Genomic DNA, 22,733 nt, shown 5'->3' with positions numbered 1-22,733 from the left:
AAATAAATAAATCGATTAATCCCAAAAAGTAAAATTAATAACAACGTTCTACAATCCCAACGTAATCAGAGTTCTTCCATGCAACCAAGAAATTCACAAGACTGCATTTCACTTCCCAAATTCCAATACATTTTACAATATGTTATAAACTCAAATCACAACTGTATATTCGTTTTCATAAACACAAAAAAGAACAAAGAAAAAATAAAATACATATTATAAACAAATCAAGAATCACCAAGCCATAGGTACAACAAACTCAACAAAACACCATCTTTTTTTTTTTCATTACTATTTCATTTTTTTATTTTCGTGCATCGTCTACTACTTTTCCTTCAATGAAGATTTCAGTGGGTCGAAGGCAACTCCTGAGCGAATCATGACCAAGCTGAGCTCTCTCGTTATCACCAAAACCCAAAACTCGCCCCTCGTTTGTAACAACAACAGTGTGGTACAATGCTGTGCTAACCTGAGAAATATGGTGTGGTTTCAAGCTTTCCAAAACTCTAGGCTTAAGTATCTTATCGGAAACACCCCTATCCGTAAAGCCAAGACTCCCAAAACCCATCCAACCAAACCCGTAAACCGATCCATCATCCACCAGAACGAATGTTTTCCTCTTGCCAGCACATACCTATCAACAGAAGTATCAATAGGGCAGTGTAATACACATCAAAACATGGAGGGAGAAAAAAAAAAGAGGCAAAAGGGTTATTTTGGTAATTTTCTGACCTGCACGGCGAGGTGGCTTCGGATGCTGGTGAGTAGCTCCGGAGTTATTTTGTCAATCTCATCTCCATGGCCCAATGCACCACAATAGCCTTTGCCCCAAGTATATACCTGCAAGCAATAAAACACCCAAATAAATTTACGATACTAAAATCGGTGTACGATATAGATGTATACATATACATACATGTCCGTTGGAATCAAGAGCCACCACATGCTCGTTGCCAGCAGAGACACGAATTACGTGAATACCCTTCCTCTTAAGTGAAAGAATTGCACGAGGCTGAAGCCCATTGTGCTGCTCTCCATGTCCAAGGCAAAAGTTGGTGCCCGACCCAAACGAGAAGAGAGTTCCATCATCCACCAAGGCAAGACCATAAGTGGGGCCCGCAGCAATCTGAACAATGGAAGAAACAGATTCGGGAAATTCCACCTTTTGTGGGGTGGGCCGATCCTGTGTATCTCCTAGGCCGAGTTGACCCTGTGAGTTGAGCCCACAAGTGTAGACGTGGCCTTCGTTTGTGAGGAACATCGTGAAGCTCACACCTGCAGCTACCTGAAGAACTCAGTTCAGCACAAAATTATTGTTGAAAATTCCAACGAAAATTAGAAGAAAGGATAAACAGAATTAAACGCAAATTAAAATGGCCCACCTGCTTGCAAGGGATATGCTTCAGTGCTTCAACAAGCTTCGGCTTGAATATAGGGCGGCTTGTGTCGCTATGACCGCAACAAAATGATGCGTTATCTCCACATGTGAAAACCTGCATGGCCAACCAAAAGTCCAGATTATAAAAATTAGGGTAAATTACAACCACCCCTGAGGTATGGTCAATTTACGAAAAAACCCCTCTTGTTTAGATAATTACATCTACCCCGCTCAACTATGAATCTTCTTACACCTCCACCCTTATGGTATCAAATTCAACATAATCATCTAGATTTCGAGGAATGTGCTCTATTTTGTACTCGTTTTGTGTAAAAATACAGTTTCTGATGCTCAAGAATCTGACATATACAAGCCAAAAACACATTTTATGATCATCTTGCTTCAAATTGTAGAGTTGGAATGGGATAAAACGTGTAAAAAAGTGACAATATTCCATTTAATCTCGAAGATACCATTAAATTTGAAACCGCAAGGGTGGACGTGTAAAAAGATTTATAGTTGAGGGGTGATTGTAATTACATGAGGGGGTTTTTTGTAATTTGACCATACCTCAGGGGTGGTTGTAATTTACCCTAGAATTGTGAAATAAAGGCGCACATTTGTTTATAAATAATCGTTTGCATTTTCATTCCAAAATTATGATTCGTAAAAACAAACCCAAATTGGGTTGCATCTCTAACAAGATCACACACGTCAGGACAGAGAAAAAACAAAGTAACAAATTATGGATTTTCCTCAACATACGATCCGAGAATACGCATTAAATTGACGAAGCGCAAAGGGCATGACTCACCTCACCGGATTGTGTAACAAAGGCTGCATGGTTGTGGGATGCTGAGACTTGAATCACTTGAGCTCGTGAAGGAAAACCGATTGGGGTAAATGCTGCACATTGTGTTGTTTCTGGACCATGGCCAAGAACACCACATATGTTGGAACCACAAGAGTATACTCTAAAGTCGTTAATCAGCAACGTGTGATAATTTCCACTCTTGATTTGCATCTGCTGAAAACTTACTTGAATTAGCGACAAGAGTAAATAAAAGATGCAGCAACTACACCTCGCGCAAGTACATATTGATTGAAGATGAAAATTTCTAGTATTTTCTCCTTTCTCAAGCAAGTTATTATACACGTGTAACCAAAAACACAAGGTGGATTATGTAATTCGATGAGTGCATAAATGCAAACCAATCGTTATCGAACAATTTCAGGTAACTCGAATTGATCTACAAAAGGAGTCTCTATTCCGGATAGAGTTGGACGTGAAAAAAGTACTCATTGCTTATTTTTGGCTTCATTTTCATATGTAAAAATTATCCTGAAATAACATGTTGCATATAATTATCATCAAAACACTACTGTTATATATAACATGACTCCATACTTAACATTCGATCAACTACTTCTTCAGCTTAATGGAGTATCAAACATGCGAATAAAGCAAACTAACCACTATCTCAAGTCACCTATATCAATCAAATGCCACCACATTATGAACAATATAATAGTAATGAAATTAAAAGTTGTAAAAACCACAAAATCGAGAAATAGTACGTTGCCTGCAGAGGTTTGAACCATGTCGGAAGACTGTTCCACGGACTGCAAGAACCTGAAGACCCGTTTCCAATTCCCGTTACACCGGTCGTAAAGCTCACTTCGAGCATTATCCTGAAGAGAAGAGTAAATGGGGTGCGATCCACAAAGCCTAAAGGCGGCGAAATCAACCAAAGAACGAAACTTTGGTGGGCATAATCCATGACTCGCCCAAAAAGTCCTGGAAGTCAACTCCAAACACACTAAATCCACCGCACCCAATCTACCAGAGGTCAAAATATCGAGGATTATGTGGAGTGGCAAATCATCCATCGAACTTGATTTCACACAATCCCCCATTTTCAGCGGGTCCGCAAGAAACAAATAGAGGAATTAGGGTTGAGAGTACAGGAAATTTATGGAGAAGTTGTCTAAGTGGTAAAAATTGGACGAAATTGAGTACAGAAACAAGGGTTTGGACGAAAATTTCAGCGATGATTTGTAGATTGAGTTGAAATAAATCATCAGAATCAGAAAAAAATCGGAACTGATTGTAGAGTTAATAAAGCAATAGAAAATGCGATCAAGGAAGTGAGAATGAAAAAATGGAGAATGAGTCAGAAAATTAGGTAAAGAGAAAAAGCACGTCGTCACTTACAACGCAACCACAATTTATATATATATATATATATATATATATATATATATATAGAGAGAGAGAGAGAGAGAGAGAGAGAGAGAGAGAGATGAAAAGGAAGAAAGCGACGAGTGGAAAAAGCTTATTTTCGGCGCCGCTACCTTAATGGCGAAGGATCGATTGGAGGAGAGAGAGAGGGGTTGCTCAAATACGGTGTCGTTTTCGAAATTTGCAATTGATCGATAGGAAAGAGGAACACTTATTTGTATTGGAGGTAAGAAAGAAGAAGCCGTCGTGTCATTCGAGCTGTGCGATTGTGCAATTAGTGATGTCAGTTTGCCACGTGGAAATGTTAGGCGTTTCCACGTAAGCGGGATTGCGACATCGAGTGTCGAGAAGGGGTTTTTCGACGCGCGAATTTGGATTTAAAACAGCACGCGCCACAAGTGATTGGTCAGTTGAATAGAATTTGTTTCAATTTGTGTATGGGCGTAAAATATTTTGGGCTCAAGGTCAAAATAATTAATCCTATTGGGCCAGCTGCACATGTTGATTCGATTTTTTTTTTTTTTTTTTATAATTAATAATTAAATTAAGGACAAGAAATAAACGAGTCTACAAGAGGGTGTCCCCATCACCAAAACAAACCAGGGGGATAAGATCAAGAGGAACAATCCCATCCCAATTAGAGCAACAAGCCCATTTAGCAAGAGAATGGGCAACAAAATTTGAATTACGGCTAACATATTTAAAGCGCCATTTCGGCCATAATCCACTGAACTTTTTGATTTCCTCGATTACCACCTTAGCAGTCCAATGCACGGGGCAAGAGTCACTAACAATGAAGGAGATGGCGTCGAGGGAGTCAGCTTCAAAAATAGCATTTTTAATTCTTGCAGAGCTAAGGATTTTGCAAGCTTCCAAAATTGCAAGAGCTTCGGCTGCAAGGGCGTCAAGACAGACATGAGCTGTAGAGTGGGCAAGCAAAATGGAGCCGTTGGAGTTTCGGATAATGCAGCTAGAGTGTGCATTCCCATCATCAAATGAAGAATCAGTATTAATCTTTAGCCAATCAAAATGAGGAGGAATCCATGACAGGTTGGGTGAAGATTTAGCACTGGTGTGGGAGATGATTTGACTTTTCCAATGGCTATTAGCACTCTGGTTCGCTTTCCTAGAGAGAACCTGTGGATTAAGATAAGGAGAATTATGAGCTTTTTTGTTTCTATTTAACCAAACAAAATCAAAAAGCACTGCAGTGAAAATAATAAACTCATCCTTGATGCTCGAAGAGGGGAAAAAGTTGTTATTTTTTATCAAAAATAAGAGAAAGCCACTCCCTGACAGGGGTATTGTAGAAATGATCAATTCTAAAATTCCATTTAGAACAGAACCATGCCTGATGAATAAAAGGGCAGTTAACAAAAAGATGGTCGGCACTTTCAACACAATTATCACAGAAAAGACAATCAAGGTTGCTTGATTGGAAAAGACAGTTAAGCTTAGATTTGGTGGGAAGAATATCATTAATAATCAGCCAAAAAGTAACTTGTGCCTATTGTGAAGCTTTGAATTCCAAAGATTTTTCCAATTGAAAGATTGGTAAGAGTTTAGGTTAAGGAATCGGCGGGATTGATCAACCAGGTAAGCACTCTTTGAGGAGAAATTCCCTGACTTGGAGGGGCTCCAGAAAAGAGTTTTTGGCAAAGCCAAATGAGAGATATGGATTTTTTTGATTTCTTTCACCACAAGAGGAGGGAATGTGAGGTTGAGAAGGTCAAAATTCCAAGATAAACTCTCTTCAATAATGAGTTCTTTGACAACAAGTAAAGGGGAGATGGGATTTGGGTTTTGAGGATTTTGGGAAGGTTTAAAGCCAGGCAATGAGGTGATCCAAGGGTCCTGTCAAATAAGCAAATCAGAGTCAGAGTTAATATGAAAACAAGCACCCTTAAGAATAAGATCTCTAGAATTTTTAATGTCAGTCCATAACCAAGAATAAGCATTAAATGAAAGATTATCATAAAGAAAAAACTTCCCTCTAAGGTATTTAGATTTGAGCAGGGAAACCCACATCTTGTCACTGTTGGCAGCCACATTCCAAGTGATTTTTGAGAAAAGGGCTTTGTTAAGATCAAACATTCTTCTAAAGCCAAGGCCACCACTTGATTTGGGAGAACAAATAGAGTCCCATGTTTTTGCTTAATTCATTATATTTTAGTAAAAACAAAAATATTATTTAATAAATTAATTTTCTTTTTTTGTTTAATCATTAATCGAAATAATCTTAGGGGAGGAATTATAATCTATCTTGCAGAGTTTAAAATTCTCACACTGTAGCTGCCAATATTCGATCCTAGAACATTACACCAACTTATGATCCTAGAATCAGTTGAGCTACACCCGTGCATGGCGAATTATATAATCTATCTATTATTAGGTTAAGTGAAGTTTTAGAATTCTCGAACAAAGAAAAAAAAAAGTGAAATTTTAGGTAAAAATCAAACTTTAAGGGAGAATAGGGGATCTACATGTTATTACACCATAGCTATAGGATTTTTAATAGTTTTTAATTGTCTGATTTCCGAAATTCTAATTTTTGAATTGTTCGAAAAGAATCGGATCGCAATCGGAATTGTATATATAATATATGGAATTTCCGATTTTCGATCCGAAAATAGTTTTCCAAAATTTCGGACACTAATTCTGATTTTTTTTTTTTTCCAAACTTCAAATATATTTTGAATTAATTTTATAAAAATATATTACGTATTTTTCATATAAAACCTAAAGCATTGATTTGGGCTGGAAAAAAGTTATTTGTTTTAAAGATATTGAAATTTGACCCAATAATATTTATCGACCCATTTCATACAACGACCCACCTTTCAAACAAAGCCCTAATTCTTCTTCTTCCTCTTCTTCCCTGCACCGCCGTTTTGTACTCCTCGTCGAAACTGGTTCAGTTCTTCAATCATTTTATCTTGTTTAGTTCTTCCAAATTCTGTTGAACAAAATGGTTAAGAAGAAAGAAAAATCAGTGAATGTTTCTGGTAAACCGAAACATTCGCTCGACGCTAACAGGGATGGAGGCAAAACTAAAACCAGCGGTGGCGCTCGGAGCGCCGCCACTGTGCGGCGGCTCAAAATGTACAAAAATCGCCCGATACGGAATTCAAAGGGTACAATCTTAAAGCATGATTTGCAGTCCAAGGAATTGCCGTGTACACGAATTATGCCTGATCGCCGTTGGTTTGGTGAGTTCAATTAACTGATATCTGATTTTTTTTTACTTTCTATTTGGAATTTAATGAATACGAGACTTCAAATGGTAGTGTATTGGAATTGCAGTGCGCTTTTGTGCTTAATTTTTGTTTCTTTTGGCACTAGTAATGAAATTTACTAGTCTACTATTGTGCAAGAATCATTTAGTGTTTTACACTAACAATTAAAAGGGATATGGATCAATCAACTATTTGTCTCAATTGGCTACAAAATGAAATTGTAACAATAATTAACTAATTGCACTATAATTACATTTGTGATTAAGAAACAGTCATCTTATCAATATGTGATAGGAATTTGAAGGAAAAATAGTGTTCAAAGCCTTACAGTAATACAATAAGCTGCTTGTTGCCAGCTCAAAATAGGTTAAGGGGATGCAATTTACCGATTAAGGTCTCCAGAAAAATATGTTTGACAGAACAGTTTTAATGAAATTTGGCTTCTGGAAAAGCTTTAGAATTGCATTTCTTGATTGTTATGAAGCTGGTTCACTGTTTAAAATTTTGAATGCGACTGAGTAATTGCGTTAGATGTTAAATAAGCTGTTGTTCATGCATATCATCTCTAACAGTTTTATTTACTTATCAGTCCTATAAGTTTACTTTTGTACACGTAAAAAGTTGTTTTAGCTTCTGTAGTCACTTCGTTGCCTTTGTTCAGAAGCAATGATATGCTACTTTTAAACTGGAGCGTAATCTCTGTGTATCCACTTCCACAGGCAACACACGTGTAGTGAATCAGAAAGAGCTTGAATTTTTCCGCGAGGAGCTTTCAACTCGTCTTTCGAGTAACTACAATGTGCTTTTGAAAGAAAGAAAGCTACCCATGTCCCTCTTGAATGATCATCAAAAGGTCTGAAGCACTGCTAGTAAATATGTTACGTTGTTCGTAAATGTGCAGGAACACGTCTTGATTGCATCTTTTTTTTTTTGGCTGATTTTTTTATCCTGAATGTGTTCTTAGCAAGCAAGAGTTCATCTCCTCGACACGGAGCCTTTCTCTGATGCTTTTGGTCCTAAGACAAAAAGAAAGAGGCCGAAGCAGCTGGCATCTGATTATGAAGCGTTAGTCAAGAAAGCTGATGGTTCTCAGGGTGAGTCTGTTCACATATCTTTAGGGTCATTTGAGACAGTTTAAATTTCATTTTATTTATTAGGAACATACGTGATGGTTTTTGAATTATACTTTGCAGATGCTTTTGTAGAGAAACATGGTGATAGTACATCTGAAGGAGGTGAAGATGGGTTCAGAGAACTTGTACGGCATACAATGTTTGATAAAGGTCAAAGTAAGCGCATATGGGGAGAGCTCTACAAAGTGATTGACTCTTCAGATGTTGTTGTCCAGGTAGATTTTGGGCAGATTTTTCATTTAGTGTTCTGCGATTTTGTCTATATAATTCGACTGGTATGTTGTATTGTTCTTGATTAGAGGAAAGTGTTGGTTTTTTGCTGGGTAATATTTGAACTAAAACATAGGCAATGTTGTTGATTATTAATTTTAATGGCAGGTTTTAGATGCCAGAGATCCACAAGGTACGAGATGCTACCATCTGGAGAAGCATTTAAAGGAGCATTGCAAACATAAGCACATGATTCTTCTATTAAACAAGGTTTGTACAATTTACTTGCATATATCTTAAGTGAAATGAGGACCTCCTTTGTTTCTTTTAGAATTTTAGCCACTTCCGCTCTTTTATCAGACTTTCATTCTCTCTCTCTCTCTGCAGTGTGATTTGATTCCATCTTGGGCAACAAAGGGATGGCTTAGAGTTCTATCCAAGGAATACCCTGCTCTTGCTTTTCATGCAAACATAAACAAATCATTCGGGAAGGTATGCAATTGACTTCTGATTTTGAAGTGCAGTGACAATCTAATTCTGATGAATGGTTCATTTGAGTGAGTGGTTCAAAAATACCGGAACATGGCCCAATTTTGTCTGTGATAGTGGCCTTTATGTTTCAATCCCTTTATTGTGTCGCAGTTTGTTTTTGGATATCCTAAAACCAATCAGATATCATGCCGTGGGTAGACATAAAATTGGGATACAGTGCGTATTTTCCCAAGACTCACTTTCATTTTATTGATCACCGTATGATAGGTGGGAATTGATAAACTGCACTCTAACAAGTAGAAATACTTAACAAACAATCATAGCTTCTAATGTTGGTTATTTCTCAGTTTTCTCTGACTTTATAAACATGGAAAGAAACCTTTAAAAGAGTACACAGCCGTTAAAAGCACATGATTTACCATCAGATTCTTGTTCAGCATTTCAATAGAAACCCTTTGTACTTTTCAAACTAATTTCTGTGTGTTCACGTCTGTGTTTGTCCAATTTCACACTAGCAGCTAATGTTATTGGTTTGCTAGTAAGATCTAATTTCGTTGTTCGGTGCTTGTTTTTCAGGGTTCTCTTCTCTCAGTATTAAGACAATTTTCGCGTTTGAAAAGTGACAAGCAAGCTATATCTGTGGGATTCGTCGGATATCCCAATGTTGGGAAATCATCAGTTATCAATACTTTGCGTACAAAGAATGTAAAGCACTCTTTGTACTTCATCTCTTAGTTTTGTAACAGCCTTTTCGTTGCACTGGCCAGTATTTCGATAATGTTTAGATATAAGCCCCTTTGGTTTCTTTTTCGATAGACTTCGGATGTAAGTTATTTTTAATCTTTGTGCTCGTTATATTTTGCATGAATAGGTTTGCAAGGTGGCACCTATTCCCGGGGAAACTAAAGTGTGGCAATACATTACACTAACTAAGAAGATCTTTCTGATCGATTGCCCTGGAGTCGTTTATCACAACAGTGACACTGAAACCGATGTTGTCTTGAAGGGCGTGGTAAGTAATCTTTGGTCGGTCGATATATGTTCCTAATATTTATTGATTGCTTTATATGTTTTATTTATGATATTTTTGCTTCCGTCTGCAGGTACGTGTGACAAATTTGCATGATGCCACTGAGCATATCGGTGAAGTTCTGAAACGTGTTAAAAAGAAGCATCTCCTCAGAGCTTATAAGATTAGTGAATGGTAAGTGAATTTTGTTTTCGCACACGCTAAACATATTGCATGCAAGTGTGCACAAATCTCGGTATGGTAAAAGTTAACACGGCTTAAACTCGTTGATTTTTTTCAGGGTGGATGAATATGATTTCCTACTTCAGCTGTGCAAAGCATCAGGGAAACTCCTCAAGGTATAATCGAACAATTCTTTTATACAAACTTTTAGGAGAGCAAATATGTCCTTTCACTTTTGGCTGATGATTGATGATGTTTCTATCTGTTTTGTTAGGGAGGTGAACCGGACTTAATGACTGGTGCGAAGATGATTCTGCACGACTGGCAAAGAGGTAAGATACCATTTTTCGTGGAACCGCCAAAGCAATTAGAGGATGAAGAAATTGAGGATAAAGAAAAGACGGTGGAAGATGATATGGCTGCTGCTGCTAGAAGAGCTATTAATAATGTTATTTCATCCCAGAAGATCGACGATTTTCCGGTTCAAAAGGATCTTTTCGATGAAGACGAGTTGAAGGAGAGGAACCTTCCGGAATCTGGCTCGGAACTTCCAGCTTAAATTGTTTCTCTCACTTCCTAGATTGTTTTTCTCTCTTATAAATTTTGCATGCTGTTCAGACTGATGCATTTCACTAAGTTACGTTTTCCATAAACTACTTGTATTGTACCAAGTATATCGACTTTGTATTGGATCTCGTTGGAGAAATTCGAATCTTTGACTTTATTTGTAGGTTTATATGAAGTTCTGATAATCGAAACCGATCGTCTAAAAGCAAACGAGGTTTGTCCTTTATTAAAAAAAAATCAATTTAATTTTTTTTTAAAAGACCTAAATATTAAATTGGGGTACCTTTTCTAAATAAATGTATTAAGCCACTGCATTAATCAATCAGTTGACTTTCCCTTTATTAATTATTTTTTCTCCCTGCTAATACGCATACGAACTTGTTTGTAGTACAGAAACAAGTTTGACTTAAATTTGGGAAAATTACCTCACCTTCCTAAGGTAAAGTTTATTATTGAAAAAACCCCTCATGTTTGAGAAATTACATTCAACTCTCTGTAGTTTGGAAATTTCTTACACCCACACCCCTAGAAGAGTGTGTTAATGTAAGACCTCAGGGTTTTTTTCGTAAATAGATGATAACTTAGGGGGGCAGTTGTAATATACCCTTTGAATTGGGTTGAAGTACGTAAGGTACAGATGATGAAGTCCAATATAAAAACATATTGTACTGAGAAAACCTGATACTGATAAATAAATAAACCTAGAAAAACTAGTTGTAATCAGCGACTTCCCTTATCAAGTGGAACTTGCTACTCTTTGCTTATAATAAACTCACATGTGATGTATACGTACACAGATCTATATCTAACATGTTGCAATTTTATATATGTATGACTTACTATATCTTATTTATTCATGTGCAAAAGATTAACAAATGAGGGATGCTATTAATTAATATCTTCATATAGAATTGGACGACTTTTTTTTTTGGTTTGACAATTGACATTGATGTTGAATCATTCGAGTTAGGTAGCTCGATTGGGTGACCCGAGCTTACGTACAAACACGAGTTAGGTGAAATATCGGGAATGACGACACAATGATTACCTTCCAAATTAGTACGTTCAAATCAGATATCCCGAGTAGAAAGTCGAAATAAAGTATGTTTTCGTGTTTTATTGTTGATGAAGGTTCTTGTTTTTCGTGGATCCACGTTCGACGGATACATGCATGCAGAGTCATTAAATTAGGAAGAAAAGTGAAGCTTGTGTATTGAGATCTAAAGTTTTGTCAGTAATAAATAGTTTTAATTAATTGTTATTCATTAAATTTTATTTCAATTGTCAGATGATTCCTCATATAGATGAATTCCCTACTAAATCGTGTGTAAATGTGCCTATATATATAGGATACAAATAATATAATTCAAAATTCAAATACAAAATTAATAACAAGAGTGAAAATAGGTCGAACCGGATTGCAATTAACATTTTTGGAGAAAAAAAAATCCATTTCTTTTCAGAGTGAAAAACTAGTTTCAATTCCATCAAGAATCAAATCGATAATTCAAATTGGAAGAATAAAACTTGTTCTCAAAATCTAAAAAATAAAATTAGATCGAAATCGAAGGACTTTCTAAAGTCTATTTTTTTTTTTGGTATTCACATACATCATCAATTCCAATCAAAGAAAAAAATTGGAGACAAAATTTTCAAAATTCATAGGGCAAAGTACGGCCACATCCATTAACTATGTATTATTGTCTTATACGTCCACCCTTATAATATCAAATGTACCTACTGAAAGAGAAATTTTTTCATAAAACAATACATAATTGAAGAAGTGGTTGTAATTATCCAAACATGTGAGATTTTTCGTAATTTGAGCTTACCTCAGGTTGGTCGTAATTTGCCCAAATTCATAATAACTAACTAGTATTATCCCAAAAAAAATAAAAAGATTGAGAAATTTAGTTCCATAGATTCCAAAAATACCCTCACATACTAAAGAAAAATTAGCCAGCTTTATATAGTTATAGATACAGAAAAGATACACGTGCGTTGGCGCCACCCTGGGAGAGATACCATTCACGCATTGAGGCTTCTTTGATTCGTGCTCGACTTCAAACCAATTGCTTATAAAAACATATTCCAAATTCCGGATTTATCGAACACCATCAATTCCTTCAGGTCAATCAATTTTCGACGAAAATCCGTTGTCAATTTTCCCTCTTTTTTCGAAATTAGGAATTCTGTTTGGGGTTTTTTTCTGAAACCCAATTTGATTCGTATTTCATCCCTAATTGGAGGAAGGTTTGGAAAATTAGAGCAAGTTGTATTCGTTTTTTTTTTTTTTTTTCAAAAAAAAAAAAAAAAAGGAATGTTCTAGCAAAAAATTAGATTCTGTTTGATCATACAGTTGTCAAACAAGGTGAAACCCCCATTGAAGCTTTTGCAGAGTGTCTTAGGTTTAGTTAAGAATGTCTGAATCCGAGGCTAAAGCAATGTCGGAAGATGCAAAGGAGATGAGATCCTTGGCATTGACTCCCACTTGGTCCATTGCTTCCGTATTGACCGTTTTCGTCGTCGTTTCTCTGCTTGTTGAGCGCTCCATTCACCACTTGGGTAATGTGAGTCACATTCTCTACTTTTCAATTTGAAATTGTGCATTCTTTTGGTATTAGGATATGTGATCGTTTATCTTAAAAAGGCGTGTATGATTGCAATTTTGCTCTCTTATGTTTTTTCTCGCTGTTGATGGCTTTGAACTATAGTTTTTAAATATTCACTGAGTTGACCCTTTATGTGAAATCACGACGTAAGCTTTTTGTTAGGGTGTACTTAGTTAGTGATTATATGATGCAATATTCAGTTTGTCCGTCGGAGGAATTTCCTCACACAAATGTTGTTGTATTTTTTTTCGTTTATTTATAATTGCTATCGTTTCAGTGGTTGAAGAAAACCGATCGGAAACCTCTGCTAGCAGCTATGGAGAAAATGAAGGAAGGTAAGATAGATAGTTTTCATGCAATCTATTTAATAAAGTACACTTACTCTGTTTTTGCTGTTACCGTATTTGTAACGTCTGAGTTTCGTTTCACTTCAAACTCTTTATACAGAATTGATGCTTCTTGGCTTCATATCACTCCTCCTTACAGCAACTTCAAGCCTTATATCTAATTTTTGCATACCGTCAAAGTACTACCATAGTGCGTTTGTGCCGTGCACTAGGCAAGACGTTGAAGAGGAAAGGGCAAATAACACCTTGAAAGATCGTAAACTCTTGATGGCCTTAACTGATCCTCAACCGTATAGGAGAATTCTGAGTGATCTAAACATCAACACCTGCCGAAAGGCGAGTCAACTCTGTTTCTTAGTTTATCATAGTACTCGAGTCTTATCCTTCATCTCTTTAGGTTTTACTTTTTTTCTCATTTCCTCGTGTGATTCAACCGCTTCCACCTTTTTTTTTTTTTGATTTTTTTTCTCTTTTCGTGCAGCATCATGAACCATTTGTTTCTTACGAAGGCCTTGAGCAACTCCACCGATTCATCTTTGTTATGGCAATTACACATGTATCTTACAGCTGCTTAACAATGTTGCTCGCAATTGTTAAGGTAATATTTTCGACAAGCAATAAGTTCTGTCTTTTCACATTTTATCTGTTTTTTTGTGAAAATGACCGTGCCTTTTTTTTTTTAAATTGTTCGTCTCGTCATAACTTATAAATTATTGCATCGATATCTGCTACAGATCCACAGTTGGAGAGGATGGGAGGATGAGGCTCACAGAGACCGATACAATTCATTGAATGGTAATTGTTTGAATGATAAATGCCTATACGAAAGATAACTCAAAACAACATAATTGTTTCTCTTGCAGAAATCACCAAAGCGTTGACAATGCAAAGGCAAGCGTCCTTTGTCAGAGTTCATACATCGAACCGTAGAGACAATAACAGATTTCTTGTTTGGGTGGTGTGTTCACTTCTCTACCACTTAAATGGCTTTAATGTTTCTAACTATGGTTTTAATTGCACTTTCGAGCCAATTTGTTCAATAAAAGTGGCATTTTGATTGGGATTCGTTTTATGTTTGGAATATCCAGACTTGTTTTATCCGACAATTCGGGCGTTCGGTGGTCCGTGCAGATTACCTTACACTCCGCCATGGGTTCATCACGGTATGTAAAATGTTATAGATAAATTGTTAATAATAGATTGTTTGATTGATGATATGCATATATATTGTTATATACGTATCGAATTCCATTTCTCATGGAGGAAAATATTAAAATCCGTGTTTACATTTTTGTATTTTCTTATTTATGGCAGAACCACAACCTTACACCAAACTATGATTTTCACAGCTACATGATTCGATCCATGGAAGAAGAATTTCAATGTATAGTCGGCGTTAGGTAAGCTAAGTATCATTACAAACAGATGATTATTTTTTTCAAGTTCCGATTCTTTCAAGTTTATGTATAGGCAAAAAGACTTCCATTAGTTATACTATATTTAGCGCAACACCACAGTACATAAAGTTAATACCGATTTAACTGTAATAACTGTAACACACCCTCGATAAGTACATTCATATTTTTTAACTTCCATTATGTGACATTCGATTTTTTTTTGTTCGATATTTACAGTGCCCCCCTCTGGGGATTTGTTGTAGCTTTTATGCTGTTCAATGTGAAAGGTACGTCTGTTTTTTTCCATCTACTGCATGTGCTAAACGAAATATAATCGTTCTACCTAATTGTAGCTGGTTTTGAAACTTACATGCAGGGTCTAATCTCTATTTCTGGATTTCATTAGTTCCTTTCACGGTAAATTCTTCAGAATTCATATCGAAGTTTCCTTTTCTTTTTTTTCATTTTTTGCTTAATACTATGATTTGAAGAAACGGTGGTTCTAATTTTGCAGCTTGTCCTATTAGTGGGCACAAAACTGCAGCATGTTATAGCAACCTTGGCATTAGAGAGTGTGGGAATAAGCGGGAGTTTTTCTCGACCTAGGTTTAAACTTCGTAACGAATTGTTTTGGTTTAATAAGCCGGAACTATTATTGTCCTTAATTCATTTTATCCTTTTCCAGGTTTGCACAAAACCCGTGTTTTAGATTCTTGGTTGTTTTTTTTTCTTTCTTAAGTATACTGATACTATTCTTCATGTGTGTTTATTATGCTTGCAGAATGCATTTGAGCTTGCTTCTTTCTTTTGGTTCTGGGTAATCCATTCTCCTCTGCCTTTGTTTTATTTTTATTTTATTCAAAACGCAGAAATTGTTTTAAATTTATAAATCATCAACATGGATAATTATGTTGGAGCTTCTTCTTATGAATTGGAGTTATGCCTTCAATTTTACAGTGGCAGTTTGGGTATAACTCGTGCTTCATAAAGAACCATTTCCTCGTCTATCTACGACTAGTTTTGGGGTATGCGTAATTTTTTTTTTTTTGATATGATTTCAGCTTGTCCTTCTGTGAAGACAATTCGACTTGATGTAGATTTTTTGTTTGCCTAGGTTTGCAGGGCAATTTTTATGCAGCTACAGCACTTTGCCACTCTATGCGTTAGTTACTCAGGTACAAAAATCAAGAATTGCATGTTAAAACGTTAGCTGGTTTTCTATCTTCTAATTCAAATTCAAATGGTTTCCGAACAAAATCAATTTCATCGCTATTTTCCTTACGAACCAAACATACTATATTAGAGATTTTCAAATTCTTTGTTTTCATTTACTTCTGCATTTTTTCGTTTTCTCATTTCAAAATCAACGAACTATATAGTAGTAGCTACTTCAACAATTTTTTTTTTTGGTTGCACCGTAGATGGGAACAAACTACAAAGCAGCACTAATCCCAAACAATGTACGAGAGACAATTCATGGATGGGGTAAAGCAGCTAGGAGAAGGCGGAGATTAGGCGGTTTTGGAGAGGATTCGACAGTTCACAGTCACACAGACACGAGCACGGTTATTTCAGTTGAAGAATACGAAGATGAATTCCTAGATAGCCCTCGATTCGGGCCTAAAACTGCAGGTGCAGAAATCGAGCTACAGCACCCAAACACTATTTTCATCAATGATGAGATTTCCGGCCGGGCTGGTACGACTCTGCATAGGCCCTCCTCTTCCATATCTCCACCGGGGCCTGATTTGGTACAAAGATCGTCCTCATTGCCACGGTAATAGATAATGTATTTACACAGTTAATTATTATTTATAGACTCGTAGTTGACATATAATTATTGTTATAGATGGAAAAAGAAAAGGGCATCGATCGATAAGCTGATGTTGTTGTATGAGAAATCTTTCATATTTTTTTTCTTCACTCGAGTGTGAATGAATATCTTACAGTTATCTGTAATGAAGTAGCCTATAATGTGTACTTGTTGAGTAGATTCGAGCCATGTGTGACAAACTCTATCTAAAAAAGTTTGGTTATAGGATTCGGACACATGTCGTTTGAGTCCGCTTTCTCTTGATCCGAACATATGTCATTTGAATCATTCGATTTCTTTGGTTCGGAACACCATGTACAACGTACGTAGAGAAGAGGCAAACATTTCCCATTATTTCCCACAAATAGATCGAAAAAACGTTAAATTCCGGATTCATTTGAACGAAAAAACAAAACAAAGGGATAAATGAACCATCAACTAATTTGAAATCAAGAATTACATCTGATTTAATCAACCTTTGCTGAAAACATCTAACTTCTTATTACCGAATATCAATCTCCACGAGATACTCGACCACCCAGAGAGGCAAAAATGAAGCTCGGGGATCAAAACAAGAGTTCTGCAAAACTCTAAAAGCTTGTAATAAAAATAAAGTGTTACAACATGTAGACTATGACTTGAACTTATTCCCCAGCCTCTGCAGCAGCAGCTGCTGCTTCAGCAGCCATCCTTTTTTGTCGATTCTGCATTTGTCTTTCAACTGCTACCATGTAAAGCCCTAAGCAACAAGTAGACAGACACATATATCAATCAAGAAAGATATGCATATATACTTCAATGAACTCAACACATTCAAGATTGCAATGTTTTAAGAATATATTTATGTACATCAGTACATCGCATCGATTTTGACACACAATTTCAACACTTATTCAAGTAATATAATATGGGAAACGAAAGTTCCTCCTCTGCCAGTAAATGATCTTATGAAAGGTTCAATTTCATTAACATGTCAGAGAACTCGTAACGTAAATACGGGTCTAGATAATGTGAAAAAAGTTGACCATTGGCAAACTAAGACAGCTTTCAAGGGCTAAGTAGAAAATGCAGATTCAATGATATTCATAGTACCATGTTTAAGAGAACGATCACCGAAAATAGCAATATCACAACAAAAAATAAATACACGATCGAGAACTCGTACCAACTGCACTTCCAAATGCACAGAGCCAAAGTATCTTCGAGGACCATCTATCACTAATTCTTCCTCCGTCTCCGAATCCCATATATTCTGCCAAAAACTCATTTCAAATTAGTTGATTAAATAACATCGGGATAGCTTTCCCCGGACTCGATGAAGACACCAATATCCCGGTATACAAATGGAAACACATCATCCCAAACTATAAGGAAAATAATCTAATCAAAATATATACTCTGCATAAGGAATGAATGAATGAAAGTGTGAATTTAGGGATTATCTTCTTGAGTCAATTTTCTAATAAACAACAATACTATTGGATTCAACCGCCATTGTCGATTAAACCCCAAAATCCCCAGACCAAATGGTTAATCAAAATTCTGGAATTAAGAGAAACCAACATTTTCAGCAATTGAATTGAAATTTACTTAATTACTCAACCAAAACCATAAGAATTAAGAAGAATCCGAAAAATTGCAGAGTGGAAAACAGATCAGCATGCAATAATTCGCAATAGCTAGTGTGTATTTCTTCCGCGAGATAGAAAAAAATCAAATTGTACAAACAATCTACAATATTTACCCGTTACAGAGCGCGGTGGTGTTGACGATGGCTTTGACGGCGTGGCCGGCGGTGGTGATAAATCTACGGAGGGGGGTTTTAGGCGTTCAGGCGGTGGCAGAGTGAACCGAAGTCGCTATTTCACGTTCAGCGACTCTCAATTGCGCTTTTTCTGCTTCTTCTTTAATAATTCTTTTTTTTTTTTTTTTTTATAGGGATTCTTCTTTATTAAATTTGTGGGTGATTATTTTCGTTTCGAATATTCAAATTTCCCTCCTAATTTCACTTTAATTTGTGGTTTGGAGATAATAAAAAAATGAATCTTTTATAAAGAATAGTTGTAAACGAATCTTAATTCTTGTGCAATTTCAGATTTCAAGAAATTCAAAAATTAGTTATATATTAAAAGTTTAGTCATATTAGTGTAGTATTTCAGTCCTATTAGCATAGGAAAAATTTCAGTCATCTAGCATATAATTTCAATCATATTAGAATAGAGAAGAATTTCAGTCATTTTATCATAGAATTTGAGTCATATTAGTTAGTAGTATAAGTCAAAATCGCAGGTAAGTCGTATAATTCATGCAAGGTGACGAACTGACGGGAAATAAATAAGGGGTTAAAAATTATCTGAGTGAGACTGCCTGAGATTTTATAATTTTGTTACAAAATTATATAATTTATTTAAAATGTTAATATATTGTTATTATCTTTTTTTTTTTAAATAAAAATTTTACTATCTAGGATTCATTGCGTTTTACGATTTGAATTTATGATAAATCAGAGTTGTAATCCAATTTACAATTGAACGACAATGGATGTGAATTTAATTGTGATTATAAAAAAACAAAAAAAATTCCACTATTTTACGAATCTTTGGTTGTGAGTTTTCCTCGTGAGTGAAGAAATATTCACATCAATTTGAAGAAACTTCCACCATTCTACGAATCTTTTTTTCCAAATAACCTACCATTCCTTTACATTTTCATTTTATTTATTTTAATTATTTTTTTAGGCTCACCAAACAATTTTAATTGTGGTGTGGGTACGAAATTAAGAAACAATAGCCTCAAAGCTCAAATCTTTATATATAAAAGAAGGATAAATTACGGCCAATCCTCTGAGATAAGGTCAAATTACGAAAACCCCTCCTATTTGGATAATTACAATAAGTCTTCAACTATAATTTTTTCTTACACGTCCATCCTTATGGTGTCAAATTCAACAGAATCTTCTAGATTTGGTAGAATGTTATCTAGTTTGCACTCGTTTTGTGCAAAAATGCAGTTTTTGATGCAAAATAATCTGATATTTATAAGCCAAAAGACACAACTTATGTTCATCTTATTTCAAAATATGGAGCTCGAATGAGGTAAAACAGTACAAACTGGAAAATACCACATAATTTAAAAGATTCCACTAAATTTAACACCACAAAGATGGACGTGTAAGAAAATTTATATCAATTTTTTTTAACTTTTTTTTCTCTTCTAATTTCTAACTATAAAAAGTTCATAATTCATACCAAACCGCGTATAATTAATCTCTTATTTTTCAACCATACATCTATAATTATATTTATAATTTTTTTTCTCTAAACTTTTGCTTCATTTCTTTAGCGATCAATTTTATTTTATAACAATTAAGTTTATATAATCTTTTGCAAAGTGAGTTCTTATTACTAATTTAAATATCTTTAATTAATTTTATTATTACAATAAATATAAGGGGCATGCTAAATCCCACACTAAAATTTGCTAAATCCCACGTATAAATTAAAAAAAATCTCTCTCTATTTATATTCTCTCCAACTTTTTTCTATGATGATTTTTTCCAAGTCACTCAAAATTCGTTAATCTTTCACGTGAATAATCATAAAAAGTGAGTTTAAGTTTATTTAATATTTTTTAATTTCATTATGCCTTTTTCATTATTTAAATTCTTATCAATTCGAATTGTTTTCTCAAATTCCAACTTTGTTTTAGTTTGAACAGATGAAGATTTTTCTCAAATTCGAATTTGGAATGATATGGACGTTCTTAGTGTGTGATTTTGTGAAAAGGTTAGGGAAAAAGAAGAAGGGTGGGGAAGGAGAAGATGAGATTTTAGAGAGAGAAAAAAATTCAATTATTTGTATGATTTGGTAAAATTAGTGTTGGATTTAGCATATCAGTAAATATTATTATGAATTCTTGGAGGTTATGGATGACCACCATTATACTCTCCATTAAACCTATTTACCTCCACCATTATTCATCATTAAGGTCTTGTAACTCATGACCTTTGACTAGCTTTTCTACACCTATAAATTAGGTGCAATGCATTGTATTTTGTATACTTAAATATATGGAATAACATATTACATCTTCTCCCTACTTTATTCTCTACTCTTTGTATATTGTTTATTAGTTTCTCAACACGTTATCAGCACAATTGTTCTACTTTAATTTTCGAGTAAAGATGGTCCAAGGAAGATGACTCCATAGCCATAGAAGATGAAAGGGAATTGATAAAATATTAACCATCTTAATTTTGTTGTAGGTGATTTTTCGTGCAATTCACTAGTTCGTACTTTGAGCCCAGTTTTGGACATGATAATGTTCGAATTTCAGAAAATTCTAAATGCGAAACTTGTAGAAGTTTCTGTTGGCTGTTCGGAACATTTTGAATCATCAAAATCGGATCCCGATCGAGGGAGATATGCTTGAAATACTCAGCTCTGCCAAAGCTGTCCCTTGTGCGAATTTTTGAGATGAACATGATGTTCTAAAAACAAAAGGGACGATTAAAGGCATAAAGCCTAGATTACATACGAGATCAGAAATCTCGATTGAGTATATTAGACTTTACGTCTAAATGATAAGACTCTTGAACATTTGAGTTAGAGGGTATTCCCCATTTATAGTACTATTCGTTCATGATCAATGTACTATAACAATTTTATTATATATTGAAGCCCAAATCGAGCACGTGCAATCAAGTGACTCGAATGTTTGAATGTTATATTATAACGATTTTATTATATATTGAGGCTTGAGGCCCAAATCGAGCACGTGCAATCAAGTGACTCGAAGATTTGAGTGATATATTAAAGAGAAAAAAAAAAAACAAAAAATCTACTTGCTCTCTAGTTTATGCAACTTGAAAAGCTCCATGAATCGAAAAGAACTCGAAGTTCATAAATTTTAGGCTCAAAGCCTAGTTTAAATATGAAAGCTTGAAAGCTTATATGGAGGAATATTAAATATATATAAAGGCTTGAGGCCTAGATTAAATTTGAAGACTAGATATCTCAATTGAATACATTAGACTCAAGGTCTAAGTGATGATACTCAAAATTGAATATTTGAGTTAATGGGTATTTCCCACTCAATGTATCATTATTTTACGATTAAGTACCAAATACAAAGACTTGAGGTCTAAATCGAGTATATAAATTCAAGGTATAAAACTCAATCCTTGATATTTGAATAGTATATTGTACTCGAAAGTACTATTAAGTTTGTGGTTCAATGATATATATGAAAAATCGAGTTAATTATAGTACTATTATTTTATATTAAGTACTATAAAGATTTATATGAAGCTCCCAGGCTCAAATCGAGTACATAATTTTAAGCAATAAAACTCAAATCTTGAGATCATATATATATATGTACTCAAAAGGCTATTTCTTTGTGATTCAATGATATGAGTCATATCAAGCAATTTGAAATTATTTTTGATAGCTCAAGAAGAAACGTAACTATGATTTTTGGATCATTGAAATTGAAGATCCATTTATGTGTCATGACGGAATAGACAAATATTTCATATGAAAATGCGTCTTAAAGACACAACAAAGTATTATTGTATCTTGAGGATACAAATAAAGTATTGGTAATACGTGTCTCGATGACACAAATTGAATATATGTTGCTATATGTGTTTTGAAGATACACAAAATGTAAATTTGTAAGAGAAAATATTCTCTAATCCATGTGACTTGAAATGCTCCATCAATAGCAACATTTTAATTTAAATTATACCCGTGAAGTAGCAACATAAAAACTCAAGTTGCAATCATAATAGCAAAATCAAGAAATTTGATTGCATATTGTTATATATCACGAGTTGTGAGCTAAAATTGAAATAATGCAAAGCTCGTTTGATTGATGTTATTATTTAACAGTTAAAATAACAAAATGTTTCACGAGATATCTTATATAGATATCATGGTGCTTATTACATATATATTTATCTCACCATTAGAGGTGAAGAGATGTGAGAGATATTGACAATGATTGGTCATAAATCCATTTTACGATAAAGCATGTTGATAAGCTTTATCAAGCACCAATAGGAAAGCAAAAGAATTTGCGTTGATTTTGGAGTCACGATATTGACCAAAT

The 22,733-nt window shown here is 34.9% G+C and overlaps 4 protein-coding genes across 6 annotated transcripts; 2 read left to right on the top strand and 2 right to left on the bottom strand.

Moving 5' to 3' along the window:
* Positions 1 to 92: 92 nt before the first annotated feature.
* On the bottom strand, positions 93 to 3,611 carry LOC105967431 (Regulator of chromosome condensation (RCC1) family protein). 2 transcript variants are annotated; one of them, XM_012992029.2, is made up of 6 exons: positions 2,957 to 3,611; positions 2,193 to 2,405; positions 1,383 to 1,493; positions 917 to 1,285; positions 733 to 840; positions 93 to 634 (listed from the first exon to the last, which is right to left on the bottom strand). In XM_012992029.2, exons 1-6 carry the CDS (start codon positions 3,293 to 3,295, stop codon positions 305 to 307), a joined length of 1,470 nt encoding a protein of 489 aa, XP_012847483.2. In that variant the 5' UTR covers positions 3,296 to 3,611; the 3' UTR covers positions 93 to 304. The 2 variants fall into 2 exon arrangements, with proteins under 2 accessions (XP_012847483.2, XP_012847497.2); XM_012992043.2 differs by having other exon boundaries at positions 2,193 to 2,402; positions 2,957 to 3,609.
* A 2,775-nt stretch (positions 3,612 to 6,386) lies between these two features.
* On the top strand, positions 6,387 to 10,607 carry ATNUG2 (GTP-binding family protein). The gene is made up of 11 exons (XM_012992052.2): positions 6,387 to 6,829; positions 7,576 to 7,709; positions 7,821 to 7,950; positions 8,050 to 8,204; positions 8,368 to 8,469; positions 8,587 to 8,691; positions 9,268 to 9,396; positions 9,563 to 9,703; positions 9,795 to 9,895; positions 10,002 to 10,059; positions 10,158 to 10,607. Exons 1-11 carry the CDS (start codon positions 6,589 to 6,591, stop codon positions 10,440 to 10,442), a joined length of 1,581 nt encoding a protein of 526 aa, XP_012847506.1. The 5' UTR covers positions 6,387 to 6,588; the 3' UTR covers positions 10,443 to 10,607.
* Positions 10,608 to 12,474: 1,867 nt separating this feature from the next.
* On the top strand, positions 12,475 to 16,795 carry LOC105967462 (MLO-like protein 11). Of its 2 annotated transcripts, XM_088811767.1 has the most exons (16): positions 12,475 to 13,020; positions 13,340 to 13,397; positions 13,510 to 13,745; positions 13,891 to 14,007; positions 14,144 to 14,204; positions 14,273 to 14,367; positions 14,498 to 14,572; positions 14,724 to 14,809; positions 15,044 to 15,093; positions 15,183 to 15,223; positions 15,321 to 15,491; positions 15,588 to 15,623; positions 15,764 to 15,831; positions 15,921 to 15,981; positions 16,228 to 16,583; positions 16,656 to 16,795. In XM_088811767.1, the coding sequence occupies exons 1-16, from the start codon at positions 12,871 to 12,873 to the stop codon at positions 16,738 to 16,740; spliced, it is 1,746 nt and encodes a 581-aa protein (XP_088667893.1). In that variant the 5' UTR covers positions 12,475 to 12,870; the 3' UTR covers positions 16,741 to 16,795. The 2 variants fall into 2 exon arrangements, with proteins under 2 accessions (XP_088667893.1, XP_012847517.1); XM_012992063.2 differs by having other exon boundaries at positions 16,228 to 16,795.
* A 220-nt stretch (positions 16,796 to 17,015) lies between these two features.
* Positions 17,016 to 18,505, bottom strand: LOC105967473 (HrpN-interacting protein from malus protein). The gene is made up of 3 exons (XM_012992075.2): positions 18,364 to 18,505; positions 17,785 to 17,871; positions 17,016 to 17,358 (listed from the first exon to the last, which is right to left on the bottom strand). Exons 2-3 carry the CDS (start codon positions 17,864 to 17,866, stop codon positions 17,264 to 17,266), a joined length of 177 nt encoding a protein of 58 aa, XP_012847529.1. The 5' UTR covers positions 17,867 to 17,871; positions 18,364 to 18,505; the 3' UTR covers positions 17,016 to 17,263.
* Between the last annotated feature and the right edge of the window lie 4,228 nt (positions 18,506 to 22,733).

Source organism: Erythranthe guttata, chromosome 13 (genome assembly GCF_056151865.1).
Source record: "Erythranthe guttata isolate IM_541 chromosome 13, IM_541, whole genome shotgun sequence".
Classification (NCBI taxonomy): domain Eukaryota; kingdom Viridiplantae; phylum Streptophyta; class Magnoliopsida; order Lamiales; family Phrymaceae; genus Erythranthe; species Erythranthe guttata.
Note: the sequence above shows the minus strand (reverse complement) of the source record. Positions and strands in the feature narration are given on the sequence as shown.